General features: G+C 39.5%; 1 protein-coding gene across 3 annotated transcripts in view; it reads right to left on the bottom strand.

Annotated features, from left to right (window-relative positions):
• The window catches only part of cadm1b (cell adhesion molecule 1b), a 252,626-nt gene that overhangs the window by 26,010 nt on the left and 205,128 nt on the right, over positions 1–21,488 (bottom strand). For 2 of the 3 annotated variants that reach the window (XM_017711068.2, XM_017711069.2), the window contains 2 exons: positions 20,498–20,670; positions 7,343–7,402 (listed from right to left, as the gene is read on the bottom strand). In XM_017711068.2, coding sequence (XP_017566557.1) covers positions 7,343–7,402; positions 20,498–20,670 — 233 coding nt within the window. The remainder of the gene's footprint in view (positions 1–7,342; positions 7,403–20,497; positions 20,671–21,488) is intronic. The other variant, XM_017711070.2, reaches the window with a different exon arrangement.

The raw sequence follows: 21,488 nt of genomic DNA, 5'->3' as shown, positions 1-21,488 counted from the left end.
AGCGTTGGTGATTTATGCTCTGTTTATTAATGTGTAATTAGATTTGAGTCAATAACTGCATCATTACAGGCCCCACATATTTGATTATTTGTTTTTTTCTAATAAAACAGTGTTTCAAAACACACTCTTGACTCCATAGTCTATATGGAAACTAAACTGCAAAAGCCCTTTTGAATTTAGCGTTTTTGTGATGTCACTATGTATGTATATACATGTGTGTGTGTGTGTGTGTAAAATATATTTGTTTGTGTTTGTATATAGTGTCTATATATTTACATGGTGTCTATATATATATATATATATATATGTATATATATACAGTGGTGTGAAAAAGTGTTTGCCCCCTTCCTCATTTCCTGTTTTTTTGCATGTTTGTCACACTTAAGTGTTTCGGAACATCAAACCAATTTAAACAGTAGTCAAGGACAACACAAGTAAACACAAAATGCAATTTGTAAATGAAGGTGTTTATTATTAAAGGAGAAAAAAAATCCAAACCATCATGGCCCTGTGTGAAAAAGTGATTGCCCCCCTCGTTAAAACATACTATAACTGTGGTTTTTAACACCTGAATTCAATTTCTCTAGCCACACCCAGGCCTGATTATTGCCACACCTGTTCTCAATCAAGACATCACTTAAATAGGAGCTGCCTGACAAAGTAAAGTCCACCAAAAGATCCTTAAAAGCTACACATCATGCCGAGATCCAAAGAAATTCAGGAACAATTGAGAAAGAAAGTAATTGAGATCTATCAGTCTGGAAAGGGTTATAAAGCCATTTCCAAAGCTTTGGGAATCCAGCGAACCACAGTGAGAGCCATTATCCACAAATGGCAAAGACATGGAACAGTCAATAATAACAGTTAATAATAAACACCTTCATTTACAAATTGCATTTTGTGTTTACTTGTGTTGTCCTTGACTATTGTTTAAATTGGTTTGATGTTCCGAAACACTTAAGTGTGACAAACATGCAAAAAAACAGGAAATGAGGAAGGGGGTAAACACTTTTTCACACCACTGTATATATATATATATATATATATATACACACACACACACACACACACACACACACACACACACACACACACACACAATGTGGCCAATCAGATTGTTTTCATATACCGTGCTGTGAGAACACCCTTCATTTATTTCAATACAAGTTGTTCATTTTTCAGCATCCGGAAAAAGCACATGACCCGAGTATTCCCAAACACATTCAGTGATGTTGGGATCTGGACTGTGGGGCAGACAGTCCATTATTTTAAGAACACACAACACAGCTTCTTTGTTTGATTTTTCTTTTTTTCAGTATTTTCTATTTCTCAGTAAGGTCTCAGAAAGGTCTTTCTCAGGTCTTTCTCATCCTTTGAGACTCATAGTGTTCAGTTGTCTTCACACAGTGGATGGACAGAAGCACCTGTGGATATTTTCAGATCTGAATTAAGAGCGGAGCTTGAATTTCTCCTCTCTCTCAAAGATGAAAGCTTTAAGTGCTGTTTATCTGATGGTGACAGTTTTGGTGGTCTACTGGGTCTCGCATGCTTGTTAGAAATGTTCTCTGTATCTTTGAATACATTATTGAACTCCAGCTGTAGAAGCTATTGTTTTTTTGTTTTTCCACTTATTTTTCTGTGACTTTCCCCTTCCTTATGCAAGTGGATTATCTTACATCTAATCTCCTCAGAAACATCTGCTGAAAATGAATAATGTATGCTTAATGGCTGAGTTTGACTGGAAATTAAATAAATGAGGGGTGGCCTCTGACTTTTCTAAAGACACCGTAACTAAAACAGTCTGTGTGATTCAGAGGAATAAAGATTTGGGAAAAGATCCAGAAAAAATCAAGTATGGCTGTTTTGGTACCTAAAACCACACAAACATCATACGTGGACCTTACAAGATAAATGTAGGATATGGCTGCTTGAAGGCTGAACGTTTGCTTTTCCATCTCGCATTTAATGGCCAACACACACGTAAATGACTGTGTGTCCACAGTGAGATCGCTAAAAATATGTTACATTCGTAAAATATGGTCCAGCGCGTACATGCACTACGCATTTACAGGTACATGCACAGGCTTTTTCCCTCCGAGCTCTACAGTGAATTAGACTGCGTCCTCGTCAGCCCATCATGATGGCATTTCATTCCCCACTGGCCACAGCTCACACAGCGAACCCCACGTTGAGCTAATCTACCAGGCTTTTATCTCGCCGCATGGAACCAAACTGACATCCGCATACATGGCCTCCATGCGCCGGGGTGTGTATTATTAAAGCAGGCAGAGGGACCGGACATGAAAGAGCAGGATCGGTGGGGGGTGTGGGGGGGGGAACGGGTCGAGATGGGAGTGGAAGAGCAGAAAGAGAGGGGCTAGAGCAGGATGGAGGGCAGAGGCAGCATGCAGAAGAGGAAGAATGAAGGTCTGAATGGGACAGATGCCATCCGCAGAATCAGGCAGCTCAGCGCTGCAACAGATCACACCGGCCAAGAGAAAGAAAGGCCATAACAGGCGATGGCACAGGAAGCAAAGAGGGAAAAGCTGGAAGGGGGGCGGTTATGGAGAGCCGCAGGGCCATCTGGACTATAGACAGGACAGGTCTCTCGCGCTTATGGCTTCTAGCTGTTATGGTTTTCAGAATGCACACATTTTAAATAAGGTTATTTAGTCACTTCACACCCGTCAAAAGAAGGACGAGATGTTGTTTTCTTTTGAAATGTTCCAGGTTTTTCACTGCTGTCTTTTAGTTAGTTACCCGCAAAGAGTTGATGCATCAATATAATGTACTAGTACTGGCTTTAACATTATTAAACAGTTCCACATTCAGTAACTGTTTCTATCGTTCAGCTCTTAAAAAATAAAAATAAACAGACTAAGCTCTTTGTGAAAAAGACTTGCTGAATCTATAAAGAGCATTTAAAAAGTTGAAGTAGGTTGGACAGCGCTTGTATAATATACTGAGTGCTTATTAAGCCCAAAAGCACAGAACTGCTTCGGCACATGCTCTTCTTCAGTGTGTTGTTGAAGGCTGTGTGCCTGCATGCTTTTCTCTTTCAATTGTAACAGTGCAGGTTTAAAAAACCTTCTGTGATTTAAAAATATGCTGGGGTACAGCTGGTCTCCAGTATGCCAAGTGTGCCTGTATTATATGTTTATGTACTTTGCTACAGTGAGGCATGAGGGATCTGACACGACAGATATCAGACATCTGATTTTTCAGCCAATACACAAAACTCACATGTTGGTTTTGGGAAAGAAGAAATTGGATTTCTACAGCATTGTTTTTGTTGAACTCACAGTAGGAGTGTCACAGTAGGAGTGTCAGTGCTTTGTGACATTGTTATAACACAACGCACAACAGTGATAATGTGCATTGTGGAGAATAGGTGTTACTAATCATGCCATGTAATGCAACTGCATTGTTTGAACATTAAAGCAGGCAAATAATCAGCACCAATCAACAGCTCATCTCAGCATTCATCCTGCCTCCCAGCTCTAGTGTTGTTAGTAAATTGTGCAACATCATGTCTATAGTCATTATTTTTCTTCACTCGAATTTTGCTCAAAATATCACGAGAATATCGAATCAGGAATCATGAATCAAATCAAATGATGGGCTGAGTGCATCATTACACCCCCATTAACCAGCTACTTTGTGATACTTTATGTATATTTTGCAACACCGAGCTTCACATTCATCCGTCTTTCTTTGTGTGACAGTTTTGCCCAAATAATGACTTGACACTTTTGTTTTTTAAACTATTGTTAAAAGCACATATCGAAGGCCCAGTGTCTTGATTGCTGATGAGTGACATCACAACAAAGGGATAGAATACGTGGCTTTTGGCATTATTCCCAATATAGCACTGCCACAAGTATTGTCACTGATGTTTACACGTGATATTGTTTTCTTCAAAGTAAACACGGATAGTCTTTATCGTTTGAAGTGAGTGTGCACAGAATATCTTTTCAATTATTATGGTTCAACAAAACCTCCTCCGCAGACTTCCACATCTGATCAGTATCCGTTCCTGGGGCTCTCGCCGGGCCCCAGACCACGAGACCGGAAGTGGCTCAAAGACGGGACAAACCACTGCAAGAACAAAAATTAGATGAACAAATGCAATGAGTAAGTAACAATGGCTGTGATCAGTACATGGGATGTGGGATGTGTCTCCTGAAAATGCAGGCACTGTAAAGTGTAGATGCTCAAATTTGCCATGCTCCTGGGAAAACGATGCTACTAATAAGCCACTGAAGTCAGGTTTTCATCTGAAACTCCTAACAAACTTGAACTTAATTTGTACTTTCAGCAAATCGTGTTAACGGCGCATGTGGTCCAAATAACCTGATGTCTCAACGAGTAAAGAAAATGTCCTGTCATCAAAAGGCGTGGCTGTGGGCGTGGGCTGCACAGGCGTTCTTGATGAAAAATTAAACCACAGCCGAGAGTGGAGAGCCCACTGTAAGAATAATGAGCCACCTTGTCTTGTGTGTGTCATTCGCCCAGCGGCAATTCCATCATCCCCACACACAGCAGCATAAATGCCCCCCTCATCAGACAGATATATGAGGCTACCTCACCGTGCTTTACCTAAGGGCGTCCAAGCCTGAGCTGGCACATATTGGAAAAAGCCCTGAAAAATATCTGGAGAGGAACTCATTATATGGGAAAACACTGTTGATGTCAAAAAGCGAACATAAGACACAGTTCAGCACCATTCATCTGTCGAGGGGGGATTAGACCCAAGTCCAACGTCTATAAGGTGTATTCCTCTGGTAATAGAGATAATACAGGCCTGCTAGATGGACTACAGAGTTTCATTTCCCATGCTGCCCCACGCCAAAAAAAAAGGTTTGCTAATGATGTTAGTCAGTAGGTGGTTTATTTTATTCAACCATTTAATATAGATGCATTTTCTGCCACAACATTTTTTAAAAACCTGACATCCACCTACCGTTTCCAAAACAGACCCACATTATAGCAACCTATGCTTATATAATACACCATGTCCTATACCCACCTTTATCCTGCATAAATCTCCATCTCATTTTGCATTTTGACAAGAACACCCGTAAAAAAGCCTTCACATCCATAGAAAGTATTCTCTTTCGCTGCAGCTTCATTCGCTCCAAGCGCTTTTGGCCGAGATCCACCTGGCCTGTAGTTAAACTCGAGCTACATTAAACATTGTGTCCTTATCAACGAGCAGATAGAATGAACTTTCATGGTTGATAACGTTTTAGGCTGGTTCAAACTGCCCTGCAACATCCTGAGCTCTTCACTGCCCACGGTTGGACTGGATTATAGCTTCCGTGTGTTTGAAATCTAGCAAAGCTTGAATGTTAATCCGAGGCTAAGACTGACTCTGATAATACGCCCTCTTGTATCTTCCCTCTGTATTCACAGAGGTTCTATCGATAGGAAAAAGAGAAGATATTCTTTACAGATGGAATATACATCGACTTAGTTCAGGCTTATGATCACACAGAGCTTGAACCTTGAACGTAGCCTGGTCTACTTACCCAGCATATCAATTATATGACGCGTTTGATAGAGAAAAAGCACAGGCACCCATCAGAAGTCGCAACTATTGGTGTGCAGAGCACTTCCATCTAGCCATTTATTTTGTATTATAAATGGCAATCATCTCGAAATGTCACCGCCTAAAGCTACCGAGCACTTCAGCAAGACATTATGGCTTAATTGATTTTTTTAAAGTGGAGTGCTCCCTATCCTTTATCACTCTTTGCCAGTTCATCAAAAATGCATTACGGTTCTAGGTTCCCTGGACCTCCTAACATTGATTTATTTGGCTGGCATTCCTGGTACTAAGCTACCTTCTTTATGTGGAGGAGCATGAATCAGACCTGAAGGTGCCTACATATGGCATTGAAGCATACAGCACTGATTTTTTTTTCCTTTCATTTTTTTATTTCCCTTCTCGCAGTGTTGACCCTTTCTGTCCATTTTAAGTTCAGATCTTCCCTTTCAGCTTTAGATAGCAAGGCAGCAAGTCTATTCATGCAATGTGTGTCTGTAAACCTAGATTTAACCCTTGGAACTCAGTTATTGCATTGTGTCGTTTTATAATCAGTATATCTCACTTGTAGTTTACTTGTGGAAGAAAAAAACATGAATCCACACTAGTCTTTTTTTTTGTAATTAAACAGAATGCAGACTATATATAATTACTAATAAATGTAAACATATTTCATTATGTAACTGCAGTACTGTGCAAGAGTCAGAGACCTTCATTTGATTTAATTTCCAGTTAAAATAGCCATTAATTCTTTTTTTTTTATGTAGGTCGGTTATTCGTTTCTCACCATCAGGAAAAAAACAGAAAACATAAAATTCACCTCAAGTTACACGGAAGCTTAAAAAATGTGAAATCTTTCTAAATGTTTGGCTGTCCACATTTCGCCTTGATTACAGACCAGCTTTCAGTTTTTCAAAGAAATCTGGATGTTTTTCCACACCTATAAAGTTTGAGAAGTTGCATTTTTTAGCTTTTTACAATCAAAGTTCTCTCAAACAGAATATAAATAAAACCTTAAAACTTAGCTCCACACCTTAGATTGGAAGGATGGAAGAGTCCGAAGGTCAGCAGGGCGCTCAGAAGAGGGGATAGACATATTTGGTGTTGGAGGCTGGATTTGCTGTTATATTTTGGCTTCTATTTTTGTCGGACACGAGATAAATGAGCCATTTTGATTGGAAAAAGCAAACAGATGAAAGAGTGGTCTCTCACACTATGTTCTTATTTGTGCAAATACATTGAAATAATTCAATAACGTAAATCAAATTAACAGTAACATGACAATAACTGTAGTCTTCCTCAGGGTCAAACGGGACTAACGTGTTAAAAACCTGTTGTGATGGTTGAAATGGTGCCTTTGCATTGCGTAATAAAATGGGTAGTAAAAAAACATAACTTACACCTGAAATATAAGCAAAGATTGAGCTACAGCAGCAGATCGGGAAAGGATTCTCTCTGCAAAATGAATTCCCAGCGCTGGAGATCAAACGGGTGACAGGAAAAGGATTTGACAAGCACAACCTAACAAGTGCTACAGCCGCATGGCCACTGAGTGCGTTATCAGCGGGGTGATCTTATTACAGCGGCCCGCTCGCCCTGCACAAGCCCCCGATCCTTCACCTTCTCCTGCTGTCTGTTACAGCTTATACTCCATAAACATGCATCTCTCACGTGTACAGACACACACTTACACATACAGGCAAAATAGAGTACAGGAAGCATAAAGAGACAAAAAAGAAAAGGCAAACAGGTGAGATGGAGGCAGCACCCTGAAGCCAAGATGGCATACGGTACCTTGGGCAGCATCAGGGTTGATGGTGGTAGTAGTGGGTGGGGGGGTTGTGGCGAGAACATCTAGATGGGAAACAAAATGAAAAACACACACACAAGAAGCAGAAAATGAAAAAAGAGAAATAACAAAAAGGCATCCTGAAAGGACTGAATGTTAGTATAATAACAAGAGAAATTTGACAGGACTGTGCCTCACCTCTGAAAAAAAGGCCTGTTTGCTGACTTGAAACAAACAAGAAAAGCTTCTTAATTTGCTTGTTTCAAAGTCACAATGTGCCAATTCTATAGCGAACCAGTGCCTTCGCCATTATTGCATTATTATCTTAATTGGACAACCTGAAGGTGAGCTGACCTATAAGAGATGTTTTTTTCTCTATGTACATGTAAATAACCTAAGAAGAAAAGCGAATTATGATGAGAGTGACACGTTCGCCTAATTAGAAAGACGAGGTTACATTGGTCCAGAGACTTACAACGGCAATACGTGACCTGCAGTGGCACAAAAATATTATGATAATGAGCACATCTAAGCACAAGGCCTTACAAGGTCCAAAGACCATTCATCTAATATTTCCCAAGTAAAATATTCCAGCTCAAAAAAAAAAGCAAAACCAGCAACAAAGCAAGAATTTTCACATTTTTGAATAGTCATAAAAGTCTGATACAAACCCAGTTCTAAATAAAATTGGAACAATAAGTAAAATTCAAATAAAACCTAATGAAACTGTGTCAATTATTTAAATGAAAAGAGAGATTTACTATTTTACCTGATCATCTTTCGTTAATGTGCTAATTCCAAATCTTAAGTCCGCAGCACGTTCCAAAAAAAAAGCAATGTAATGGGAGCATTGAAAGTTTGTGGAATGGTCAACATCACGTTTTGGATCTTTACACAGGTAAACGGCTAAATAGGTAACAAGTGATGCTGTCATGATTGCCTGCATTTAAAACGGACATGCTTTGGTAATGAATATAACCACAGGAGCTCAGGACTACTTTAGGAAACTCAACAACATCCAGAAACGCTGCCGACTTCTCTGGGCTAAAGCTCATCTGAGATGGACTAATGCAAAGTGGATCTATGTGCTGTGGTCTGTCGAGTCCACTTTTCAGACTGTTTTTGGACATATTGGACGTTGTGTTCTCCAGGCCAAAGAGGCAAAGCACCATCCTATTTGATCCCACTGAAAACACTGAAAAGCCAGCGTCTGTCGTAGTGTTCAAACGGCATGGGTAACGTGCACATATGTAAAGGCAGCATTAATTAATGCAGAGGAGTATATATGCTTTTTGGAGAAACAGATGTTGCCATCTAGTCGACGTCTTTTTCCATGGACATCCCTGCTTGTTACAGCAAGACAGTGCCATTCATTTTCTGCTTATGTCACAGCAGTGTGGCTTCATAGTCAGAGACAGCAGGTGCTAGACTGGCCTGCTGCAGTCCAAACCTGCCTCCCACTGAAAACGCATGGCGCATTATGAAGTGCAATATATGTCCCGGACTGTTGAGCGGCTTTATTATATCAAGTAAGAATGGACCAAAATTTCTACTTTCACAGCTATAACAATAGGTGTCCTGAGTGATGAAACGGCTACTGAAAGCTGTTAAAAGGAAAGATGATGTAACAGTAGTGAACATGCCTCTGTTCCCACTTTATTGGAAGATGTTGCAGGCATCCAATTTAGAATAAGTGCAAATATAAATAAAAACACTGAAAATAATATTTTAATATTTTGTATTTGTACTGTTTTCAACTGTCCCAGCTTTTTTGTAAGGGGGTTTGTGAAATACAACTGTAAATTAGAATTTTTGATACAATTGTATACATTCTAATGTTCAAGGACCGTGAGGAATTCAAACGTAATGCTCCACCAGAGGAAAGTCCAGAGCCTGCATCTTGTATTTCAGTGAATTTCTTGTTTGTTTAATCCAACGGAGATGCAAAGGGTAGCAGTAGCACACAGGAATCAGGAACATAGGAATTGTCGCAAAAAAGACACAGAAAAACAAGCACAGGCTCATTTTACACTTTTCACATCACTGAGTGAATTTATGATTGTATCAGCTTGCTAAATCCGTTGTGGTCAACTCAGAAAAGAATTCACACTTTTCACAAGTTTGCCATCCCATTACTCTGATTAATAAGTTATGTTGTGACCATAACAGTGAGACTTGGACACTTTCGGTTCATCTTAACCCTTGTGTGTTGACATGTTTGTTAATCAGTGGTCTGGTGGGTTTTTATCAATACAGCCATAAAAAATTCTGTATATACACACACACACACACACACACACACACACACACACACACACAAACAGCAGGCAATGTAGAAGGAGAACAGAGTGAAGGGACACAGCACCTCCACACTCATTCCCCACAGGTTCCTCCCAACACCACATGTGTAATATAAATGTGTAGGGGGTGAACATGTGAAATCATTGAAAATGTGCACTTTTATGTGGCCAAGGAACCTGAGGTTGAAATAATGATAAATCGCATCATTTCTTCTTTTGGTAAACATTGAAAATGGGTCCCACAGACTCGAACCACCACACAGAGGTTAAAGATTAACGCCTTTCTTAGAGTAAATGTTAAGCCCGTAATATGGATTTCTGTGATCTGGGTTTAACACAGTCTACTGGCGGTTTATTTATTTATTTATTTGATTCCTAAATGTATTCTGTCTGCAATAGTCTGTATCCTTAAAAGCCCTATTTGGACTTTTTTTTGTGTTTTGAATATTTCTTGAAATAATGTCTTACAAACTCCAGTGTCTCATTTGACTGAACAAGGCCCGCCCCCCTCCAACCCCCCCCCCCACCCCACCGCCCTCCACCTCCAAAAAACAACAAACAGTTATCCTGACACATTATTATGATGATGACTGCTACGAACTTGGTGTCATTACATTTCATAAAGCTCGGAGCATCACACAGATAATGCAGTGATGGCTTCAAAAAGCAGGTGAGCTTTATGCTGTGGACGTAGCAGCCTGTCTGCAGTGTGCCTGTCATCATCTTTTCTTTTCCTCTCTTTTTTTTAACCACAAATACGCAGGCCCCTTGCTGGGGTAGAGTCGCAGCGGGCAAAATTGGCTGGCTGTCTCCACCGCTTTATTGTCTGCGCTCCATCAAAAGATCTCAGTAGGGGCCCAAACACTTCCCAACTAATGATAAAACATCAAGAACGGCATAATGTCCGCAGACGCGGGGAGCTGCGGGCCTGGATTCTCTGATGAAAATATTTCGCGGAGGATTTCATGCCTTGCGACCGGCTGCAGACGTGGCTATTGGAAATGTCAGCGTCTCCTGTTCGAGAAAAAAAATTGCGCATGCAGAGGAGGCGGCCAACACCAAAAGGTCTGAATGGGATGTGGCATGCATAATAGTCAAGCAAACAAGCGTTTTCCACGGGCAATTTGCGGGCTGGGTGACTCTTGGCTCGACATTATGAGCGCTGAAATATGAATGTGTTCTGGACATGTGATATTTTTTTCCGCAAGCTGCGAGGACGAGATCGCAGAATTCCAATCAGAAAGGCGCACGGGTGATAATCGCCAGCGGGATTCTGACAGCACTTCTGATTCGCTCCCTAATCTCATGCACTGTTTCTCGTCAGTGCTTGTTTTCTGTACAATCACAACAACTACGTCTTGAAAGAGATTTAGGCCAGTGATGGAGCCTGTAAACAATAAATGCACAGTAACTGTGTAATTACAAGTAGCTGATTCGAAGTCAGTCCAATACGACATCATGTCATTTTTTTTCTCATTAATTTTTACCAACTTTTTGATTTTTTTTATTCTCTCTTGCATAAAGTCTTTCTAAAGAGTTTATGCAAACGTTTCATAAAAAATATATTTTATAGCTTTTGGTAAATGTGGCACTATTTTGCTGCCATATTTTCACCAATTTTGTAAAATAGCTGATTGGATATCAGACCATTATGACTTGATCTTGTTTATTTTTACATACACACACACACATTTGTATTCCTTATTCCTTTATTTCTACATAGTGTTTTAGTTTTAAAACATATATCATTGTGTCCCTACGTTTTCAAAGCTTTTTATAAACGTGGCTCTGTTTTCCTGGTGTATGTTGTCCATTCCAGCTTGTTCATGAATCTCAAAAACAAAATCTCTTGTTTGTGCATCAGGAAAATGTTTTCAGGTGCTGTGGTGTTTTATTTGTGTCATATTACCCACCCTGTCCATATGGAAAGGATGCTTTCTAAACAATCTAATAGTAAACCTCCATCCATACGTATCATTGTCCCAATGATAAGAGTATTAAGGAGCTTATTTACAGAACCTCTTTGATCTGTGGGCTGAGGTGAAATCTGGGACAGAGGCAGCTCAAAAGCTAACAGATGGACAGATAGGCTTCTTTTCTCTGCCAGTAGAGTCTAGGTGTGACTTTCAGCACCTGGCTACATGAAATTGTAGCGCAATACTGACCACAACACAAGCAACACCCCAGTAATACCGCGCAGAAAGGAGCCGAATTTTAGCCTAGAAAAGCAAGCAGTCCAGGATTGCTTGCAATGTGGAGAAATAAATTGACTAACGCTTCACCATGAATTGCAACACCTATATGATGTGTGGACGTCCATTCAGTTTAAGTAGCTGTAATTGCAGTATAGCAAGGGCTGTAATCGTATCTATAATAGTGAAGTCCTCAAAATCTGAAACCACATTGCTTCAAACAAATGCAAAGGAAAAAGCAAAGGCACCTACTCAAGGCCATTTATAGACATAGCAGATCCTTCATATGGAAAAATCAATGCAATCAGTCCCAGCTTGAGCCCAACACCTTCACAGTGAAAGAGCGACTGGCTTACATGCTTTTTGCTCCAGTTTACGTCAGAGGCTGCAAAAGACCATATTAATAATCATAATTCTGTCACGGAATTTTCTTTGCTATTTTACAACAAGTGTTTAATGCAAACTCTATTACGATTTAAAATGTACTATTCTACCCCTCTACACCCCCCCCCCCCCCCCGGTCCTAAAATGTGCAATGCCTAGGAATTAAGCTGCTTATTTTGAATTAATTGCATTTGTGATGTCATATTTTACATATCCCTCATTTAGTCTACATCAGTTTAGCTCTTAATCTTATAAAGAGTATTTCAGACATACAAGCTGTATTGTTATAAAGAGTGTTAGGGTTAATAAGAATGTTGATATGAGGTTAAAATGAGCAGTGCAGCCCAGGCTGCGTTTTGACTGAGGCAGAATAAGGCACAGGCAATCAGAACCAAGGTTATATATATATATATACACATAGTCATAAGCAAACGTTGGATACCTATGTTTAAAATTTCACTTGCAGACCATCTACTGCTGATTGATGAGGTGTGTTGGGATGGCACAGAAATGGTAGACACAATATCGCAGTAATTGCTGACGTTTATGTACATTTCAGCAAGGGTTCCCTAAACAGTGGGTTTTTTGAGAGGAACCAGCAGGATATGGAGGTTAATGCTGGACACAAGCTCCGTCAATACTCTCCCCTTGCTCTCTACTTCTATCAGCCAGGGCTCACCACATCCAAGTGAGCATAATTGAAACACACCTGGGGGCCCACTGGGAGGAGAGTGGGTAAAAGAAGTGGTCAGTAACAACTTAGAAAACCGGCATGTGCCAAGTGGAAAATACTGTGGTTTGTGAGCTCCAGCCATGCACTATAAAATCTGTCAAGCTCAATCTAGTATTGGTAAAAGACAAAATTCATGGCCATAAATCACTAAAGGGCACCAGTTATAAAAGGCTGTCTTCAGTAAGTATAAATTATATATAATAGAAAAATGACCATATCACCCCATCCTTCAGATTTCGCTGGCTGCCCATTACATTCAGTGTTCAGTACAAGGTTCTCCTTATTGCATATAAAGCTCTGCATGGCCTGACTCGTCAATATTTGGCAGAGCTTCTTCATCTCTATGTCCCATTCCGTACGTAAAAATTTTTTTCAAGATCCAAGTTTTAAATGGACTTTTATGGGTGGGTTGTTTTCACTGCCATTGTTCTGTTTATACTTGCATGGTTTCCTATGTTGTCCTTTTCTTGTTAATTGTTTGCGTTGCTATTCTTTGATTGTAAAGCAGCCTTGAGCATGCGAAATAAAAGTGATATTGGTGATGATGATGATGTTTCTAATATAGTAGGGCAGTTCTGATCATAAATAACACAAGAAAAGTGGTCTTTTCTGCAAATGTACATTCCTAGTCCTAATCCACTGATGAATGATTCAAAGCAGGTCAAATACCACACCTTAAGACTTCGGAGCCAGAGATTAAAAAGTAAACATGCAATTAGCTGGACTAGATTGATTAGCTCTACCAACAAATTAAATGTGTTGCCTGAATCGCACCTGCTAGCCCTATTCCACTGTGAATACCACACAAAAATGCACACACGGGGAGATAAGAGATATACACTAATTAAGCTAGATCGCATGATTAGTGAGGGAAATCAATTCTCCTGTGAGCAACAACATGCATTTAGCTGTTTGTGTCTGATTTTAATATACTTTCAGTCTGGACCCAAAGCTGAAAACATAATTAAATACTACTATTAACATATTCAAACCTTCAAGGATTTCAAGCGAGCTTTGCCTGTACTTCTTCTTTTTCTTAAAAGAAAACATTTTTGAAGAAAAAAAATCTGATATGTTCAGACACTACTAAAAAACATGCAAAGCATTTACAAAAAAGCTGTTTCCCTATCCTGCTGGTCCTGTAATGTAATAAGGACAATATAAGGCACTGTCCACATAAAGTTAGCTGCTATGTTAGCTTCCTGGCTAATATGTTGCGCATTCAAACACCAACTGCATCAACAATTTTTTGATACAATTCGGTACGTGTGTGTGAGACTTCAGTCCTACAACCACATCCTTTTTATTGCTTCTAATCGCATGAGTTCAGTGCAATCACACATTTTATGGAAGAGTCAATCTCAACAATACATAGGCATTTGTACTTTGCTTTAAAAAAAAAATTATAATCCCACGACCCCCCAGTATCTTTACTCCTACTCAAGCCCTGACTGAATTCATCAGCTAATTAACAAGCACTTGATGCGTTGAAAATGGGCTTGTTAAGGCAGGGAAACCAGGGACCAGTATTAGATAACACTGCCACAGGCCATAGTAATACCTGATCAGGCTTGATGAGAAGACCTAATCATTTTTATGAAAACGCATACTCAGTTACTTCTTCTGTAATGTCTCTACTCTGCCCCAGTGTAGTATTTCTATTACTTTTAAAAAACTCCTATTCAGTTACTGTTTAAATCTAGTTACTGTTGATTTGGTACTTGTAGGTATGCTACTGACTGTGCCGAAGTCAGTACTCATTATTGAATCACTAAACACTGCTTCACCACCCAGGATTACTGACTCACTAAATTTAAGTTCATTATAAAAAAACTAATGAATAAGTAAACATTACTTAACTAAAACACTGATGAATTGCTACTGAATCACTAAATATTACTTCATTATAACACTGATGAATCGTTACTGAATCACTAAACATTTCATTAAAACGCTGCTGAATCACTACTGAATCATTAAACATTACTATAACACTGCTGAATCACTACAGAGTCACTAAACAGAACTATAAACCTGATGAATCACTACTGAATCACTAAACATTACTATAAACCAGATGAATCACTACTGAATCACTAAACATTACTATAACACTGCTGAAACAATACAGAATCACTAAACATTACTATAAACCTGATGAATCACTACTGAATCACAAAACATTACTATAAACCAGATGAATCACTACTGAATCACTAAACATTACTATAACACTGATGAACCGATACTGAATCACTAAACATTTCACTAAAACAATGCTGAATCACCACTGAATCACTAAACATTGCTTCCCTAAAACACTGCTGAATCACTAAACATTACTTCACTACTAACTCTACTGAATCATGAAACATTACTAAACTGTAACACTGCTGAATCACTACTGAATCACAAAACATTACTATAAACCAGATGAATCACTACTGAATCACTAAACATTACTATAACACTGATGAATCGATACTGAATCACTAAACATTTCACTAAAACAATGCTGAATCACCACTGAATCACTAAACATTGCTTCACTACTAACTCTACTGAATCATGAAACATTACTAAACTGTAACACTGCTGAATCACTACTGAATCACTAAATGTGACTTACCCAAAATTCCTAACTTGCTTGTGAGTCACTTCTGAAACACTAAACATTACCTCACTAAAACACTACTGAATCACTAAACATCACTTGACTTTATTTGATTTCAAAACACTACTGATTTAATAAACATACTTCACCACACAATACTACTGAATCACTAGTGAGCCACTACATATTACTTCATTGCACAATATTAAGTCACTATTAGATCACTAAACATTACCTCAGTATCATACTCCTGAATCACTACTAATAATACATTTACATTACATCACTGCACAATACAACTGAATCACTACAGAGTCACTGTAATACTACCTTTTCAAAAGGACTGTAACTTTCTTTCACTTTGCCCAAACTTGTAATAGAAAAAAAAAGAGACACTGAAAGATGGGATGATAATTATAGTGTGTCCACAGTAGAACACAAAGAAATAAGACATCAAGACAGATCAATGACGCTATTCCCGGTCAGACACTTAGTTCTGGGCTTGTTTTTCTGTTTTCTCCCTTTTTTCTTGGCTAATCCTTATTCCTGGCTAATCTTCCGTTTTGACATGGGTTGAGATGCAATTTGCAAAAGGATGATTTAGACTTTGCCTGTGTGTGTCTCTCAGTACTAGTATATTCATAGATACGTACATAGATTCAGAATCGGTAATGAATGGTTCGTGTGTGAGTAACACAATGTTCAGCATTCTTCACACTTCAGAATATTCCGAGGTATGTTTTTAAAACAAAAGGAAACGTCTTGTCATTCACAGTTACTAACTGAAACAACATGCAATGCCGTATATTCCAAGGCTCAAGGACTCTGCTATCTATTTAATAGCTTAGTGAACTTTTATGCTTATGTTCAATTTATTGGATTCAAATGTGTGCATAGTTTCCACATGAATGAAATAAGTCACATAACAGTTTATTTCAACTGTTCCCTACACGGCGCTTTTGATTATCCCTTTAACTTGTTTTCAAATGCCTGAAAATGACGCAGTGTTGTAAATGGGAGAAATGTGAATACAGAGTCATTGTTTACTTCATAGAACATTGTCTTGTAATTTTGCAAAAGCTGCAAACAGCACAAGCCGTTTCCTAAATAATTAGGTGTTGTTTTTAAATGTTAATCAGCTATTCTATGTGGGGTCGGCACGTTTTTCGCTTGTGTTCATGTAATATATGTTTATGTAAAATGATGCAGACACTTGAATCAAGTCAGTTCAATGCATTACATTTTTCATGCTGATTTACCATAAACTCTGCATCTCCTGCTCCATGAAAGCAAAGCGCTCAGACTGGAGGTTTCGCAGACTGTAACTTCAGCAGTTCAGGTTCACTCGGCCTGTACCTGGACACTCAGAGAGGCTGGGTTGACTTGAATGTGTGCCTTGACTGGCAGTTAAAGAGCATATTTTACAGAAACAAAGGCTGCATTGCACTGCATGGCCTCAGCATATAGTAGCGCTGTAAAATGTCTTATTTAGCTCCGAGTAAGCCAACTAATATTTATGACCTTGCCCAAAGGGACCTTTAACCTCATTCAAGGACAGTTATAGTTCAGTACCTTCAGGTATACAGGCCTGAACACTGGCCAAACCCCATTCCTAGCCTATCTATGCCTCAGCTGGCTTTAACAATATATTCAGAGAAGCCAATGGTCATTTACAATTCTGCTAAATTGGCACATACTAGTCTTGCGTTTTGTTCCCACCGACTATTGTACAAGCTTTCGGAATCAGACATAATAGTGTTTAAGTTGGGACACTGAGAATTCTCCAGCGCCAGCAATGGAAGATGTGCATTGTATTTCAATCTCATGTAAGACCCCTTTTGTTAAGGCCATGAATGCAGTGGGTGAATGAATGGGGTGTAAATGGAGAAACCAATCGCTGTAGTCTCTGTCTTTGTGTTTGTAATGTGTATCCCACATGCCGGTACGTATGCTGATATTGAATCGTAAGCAGCAGTGTTTAAGACATGGCAAGTGAACAGAGAAATGGAAATGTTCTCAAACGGCTAAAGTCACTGTTTTACTCACTGCCTGCTGAAGGCAAGCCCTCCCCCTAGCACAGATGTAAAAGCAGCGCTGACAGGCCATAGAGGAATACGCAGGGTCTGGGATTATCAGCCTACGAGAGGTCTTCATGCTTGTTCGAGCCTCCAAGGTATGTCATGTTCTGCAGCTGTCTCGGTAAATTGATTTAGAAAGGCGCCACAAGACACCACTACTTTGTTTACAACAAACGTGAGCCGTGTTGGCCTTCCCTAAGGCAAAAAGCAACTAGCAAAGGCTTTTAAAGAGAAACAACAAATATGCATTAAGCCGTGCTAATCTAATTGTCCGTGTTCTGTAGGGCGATTCGCCCTAATTGAATCTCTGAATGTCTAATCTCTCTGACACAACAGAATGTTTCCCTGCTGCACTTTATTGACAAAATTTTTGGGATTCTCATGTCTTGTTCGAAACAAATCAAAGTTTACTGCGGAAACGTCCGCTTTCTGAAATCTCTCACTCCAGCAGAATAACAATTACAGTTTTAATATTCCAGCACTTTTTGTATTTGGAGAGCAGATTGGCACTAAAGGCAAAGTGGCTTTCACTGTTTTAAAAGAGCGAGTGTGATCAGTGGGGTTTTTTTTTTGCTCAGGTAAAGGCATCATGGAAGTGTCATGCAGAACGGTTCCTGCCAGGAATGACTCAGCCACACTCCCACATCGATGCACAAGTCACGATATGCAGAACTTGTATATCACCTGATAATCGTGTTGTGATACTGGCCTTTGCAGTACTGACATTACAGAAGGCTGCAATAAAAATAAGCCCTCTAACCAATTTCAGTGGTCAATCAATGCTTATGCTTAAAAACGGTTCCTAAATGGTTGTTGGGTTGGGCTTGTGGTAACCCTAACCTTAGGAATAACAATCCTTCAACAAACAATCCACTGGTTCTTCTATTGCAGGGGACCCAGTCCTGATCTTGGAGATCTACCACCCTGGACAGTTTATCTCCAGCCTTTATTAAACACACCTGACGCAGGTAACAGAAGCTGTCAGAAGGATCTGGTATAGTAGAATCAAGTGTGTTGGATCTGAACTATCCAAGGTGGCAGATCTCCAGGACCAGGATTGAGCACCCCTCTTCTACTGAACTTTTAGTTCCATCTGACCTCTAACTTTTTCACAAGTGCAGTTCTAGTTAAATATTTGAGTATTTTGATGAATTAATGAGGTCAAAGTAACCTGACACAATTATAATTAATGCTCAGTGTGAATGTAGATTTTACACACATATGAACTGTGTTTTGTTGATATACGAGCTTTTGAGGGTTGAAATTGAAGACATGCTGTATAATATTTCATATGAGGAGGTTTAGGTTTTTGTATTGTTTAGACGTAGTTTAGTGATGGTTTTATTCATCCATCCATTTTCTAAGCCGCTTCTCCATCAGGGTCGCGGGGGGGTGCTGGAGCCTATCCCAGCGGTCATCGGACGGAAGGCAGGATACACCCTGGACAGGTCGCCAGTCCATTGCAGGGCAGACAGACAGACACAGGCGGTCACTCACACCCAGGGGCAATTTAGCACGTCCAATTGGCCTGACTGCATGTCTTTGGACTGTGGGAGGAAACCGGAGAGCCTGGAGGAAACCCACGCAGACACGGGGAGAACATGCAAACTCCACACAGAGAGGACCCTGGTCGCCCGGCCGGGGAATCGAACCCAGGCCCTCCTCGCTGTGAGGTGACAGCGCTACCCGTGATGGTTTTATTGGATCACTATTTTGCACAATGTCAGGACTTTGGCTTTTTTATTTTTCCACTTTTGTTTATTTTTCCACTTTTTCTGCCCACCTATTTGTATGGGTTTAGGTATTAGAAACTGCTGTAATTCATTTTTACATTACCATTTTTTCAGCTCCTCTTTATTCCTTACAATTAAATAGGCTGTTTTTCTTACTGTGCCTTTAAGATTGACCTTTGTTCTGATTGGCTGCCTGTATTGTGCCACATTCAAAACCTTACCAGGCGGAAACACTCCTCACAACTTCAGCGTGGATGGCTGGACCTCAACGGCAGTATTACAAAGGCCAAATTATCATATTGATATATTATGATTATCAAATGATACATTAGTTCTGAATTGTGGGTAGATGTGGGAGAGTGGCTGACTCATACCTGGCAGCAGCCGTTGTGCATAACACTTCTTTAACACCTCTACCTGAGCCAAAAACCTGAGAGAACAGGCGAATGTATGTAAATGTGTTAGGTTTTGCGACATCACGGTAACAATGAATTCAGAATCGTCTGTTTCCATACAGGTTTCCTTATACTTTAACAGTGTTTACATACTACATCAAAAAGGTGAGGTAAATCTGTTTTTTTGTGTGTGTAGTATGGAAGTAGAGCTGTGTAGAATCAAGACATATTAAACATATTAAATCTTAGAATCAGAAATCATATTCAACCTGATAAAAAAATATACTGGCGTATCACAGAACTGTGTGTCTATATTATGCAGTTCTATCCAGAACTTCACCACCTTCAACCACTGAACCTCCAAATATAAATATAAATGAGCAGTCAATCAATCTATCTGCTGGAACTTCACCCCTCAGTGTACAGACCACGTACGCATTCAGAAGAACACCAGCAGCTGATGTGTTCAAAAGGCTAAGACAGCAGAAAAAAGCTCTGTGGTATAAATATAAAACCACTGAATAATTCTGCCTCATTGTCCTTTTTAAACAAGAAAAACAGATTATGGCGTAGAATGGGAAGCATTGTCCCCTGAAGTAGAAAATGAATGTGGAAACACAAGCACAAAGCATAAGTCAGAGATATTCAAAAAGAGAAGAAAGGAATGATTACGCACCAACGGCTCCTACACAGCTTTTAAAGCCTGTGCTTAGAAAACCCTTAATACGTACCGTACACATAGAGGATGTAGTCATCGTAGGCTTCCCCAACTAAGTTGGAGGCCACGCAGCGGTATGTTCCATTGTAGGACTTGTTGAGGTTCTCGATGAACAGATCAGAGCCTGTAATCACCGCGTGGGAGGGAACATCATCATCCACTTTGAACCAGTTAATTTGATGAGGCCTGTAAAACAGCACAACGATAATTTTGAAATGTCTGTGTCAACATCCCGGCTGAGAGTGGATAACGAGGAGGACCTCATTCAACTTCCTCTGCGCTGAAAAAACCGCAGAATGCCTGCACTCTCAAGCCGCATAAAGATGCTGCTACATTCAAATTTGCAGGATTTATGTTTACATAGCACAGTAGTGTGGAAATATCCAACTCCTTTGGCTACTGAGCCACTATATGATTAGCGGGAGGCTTAAAAGAAAACGAATGCTGTAGTTAAAACACAAGCGCTTCTTAAAACGGTGTTACCTTTTAGGTGGTTATGGTGTCTTATAGGGATGATCATTTTAACAGAGACGATTTATTAAGCCAACACAAAGCGTATCCAGTATTTTTATTGTTGTAGATAATACAACTGCACAGTGTACATTTCTATGTATTTGAAAGTTGGAAAAAGCAGCTCAGTTTAGATGATGAGAGAATCCTTCAGCTTTAGTTTGTGCATTCTGTCAGACATTTCTTTTTTTAAATGGCTCATTTATAGTTTTGAAAATAGTTTTTTTTTTTTTTCAAGATGTTTTACCAAGCATAAAATACTCCTTCTTCACGTGTATAATGACTACGCAGTGATAGTTTTTTTGACAATTATTGTAACGAAAGTGGATTGACAGTTTAACTGTAGGCCTGTTGCCATAGAAATAAGTGCAAATGACAATCACTCTTTTTTCCTCATTGTATACAACAGCTTAACAGCCTCCTAGTTGTTTATACTGAATACAGGAACAGCTCAAATAAACAAGCTTTCCTCACCGCTGCCCTGTAAATGTGTT

This window comes from Pygocentrus nattereri, chromosome 17 (genome assembly GCF_015220715.1).
Source record: "Pygocentrus nattereri isolate fPygNat1 chromosome 17, fPygNat1.pri, whole genome shotgun sequence".
In the NCBI taxonomy this organism is placed as follows: Eukaryota; Metazoa; Chordata; class Actinopteri; order Characiformes; family Serrasalmidae; genus Pygocentrus; species Pygocentrus nattereri.
The sequence above is the reverse complement of the archived record's forward strand: the minus strand, read 5'-3'. Positions and strand labels throughout refer to the sequence as shown.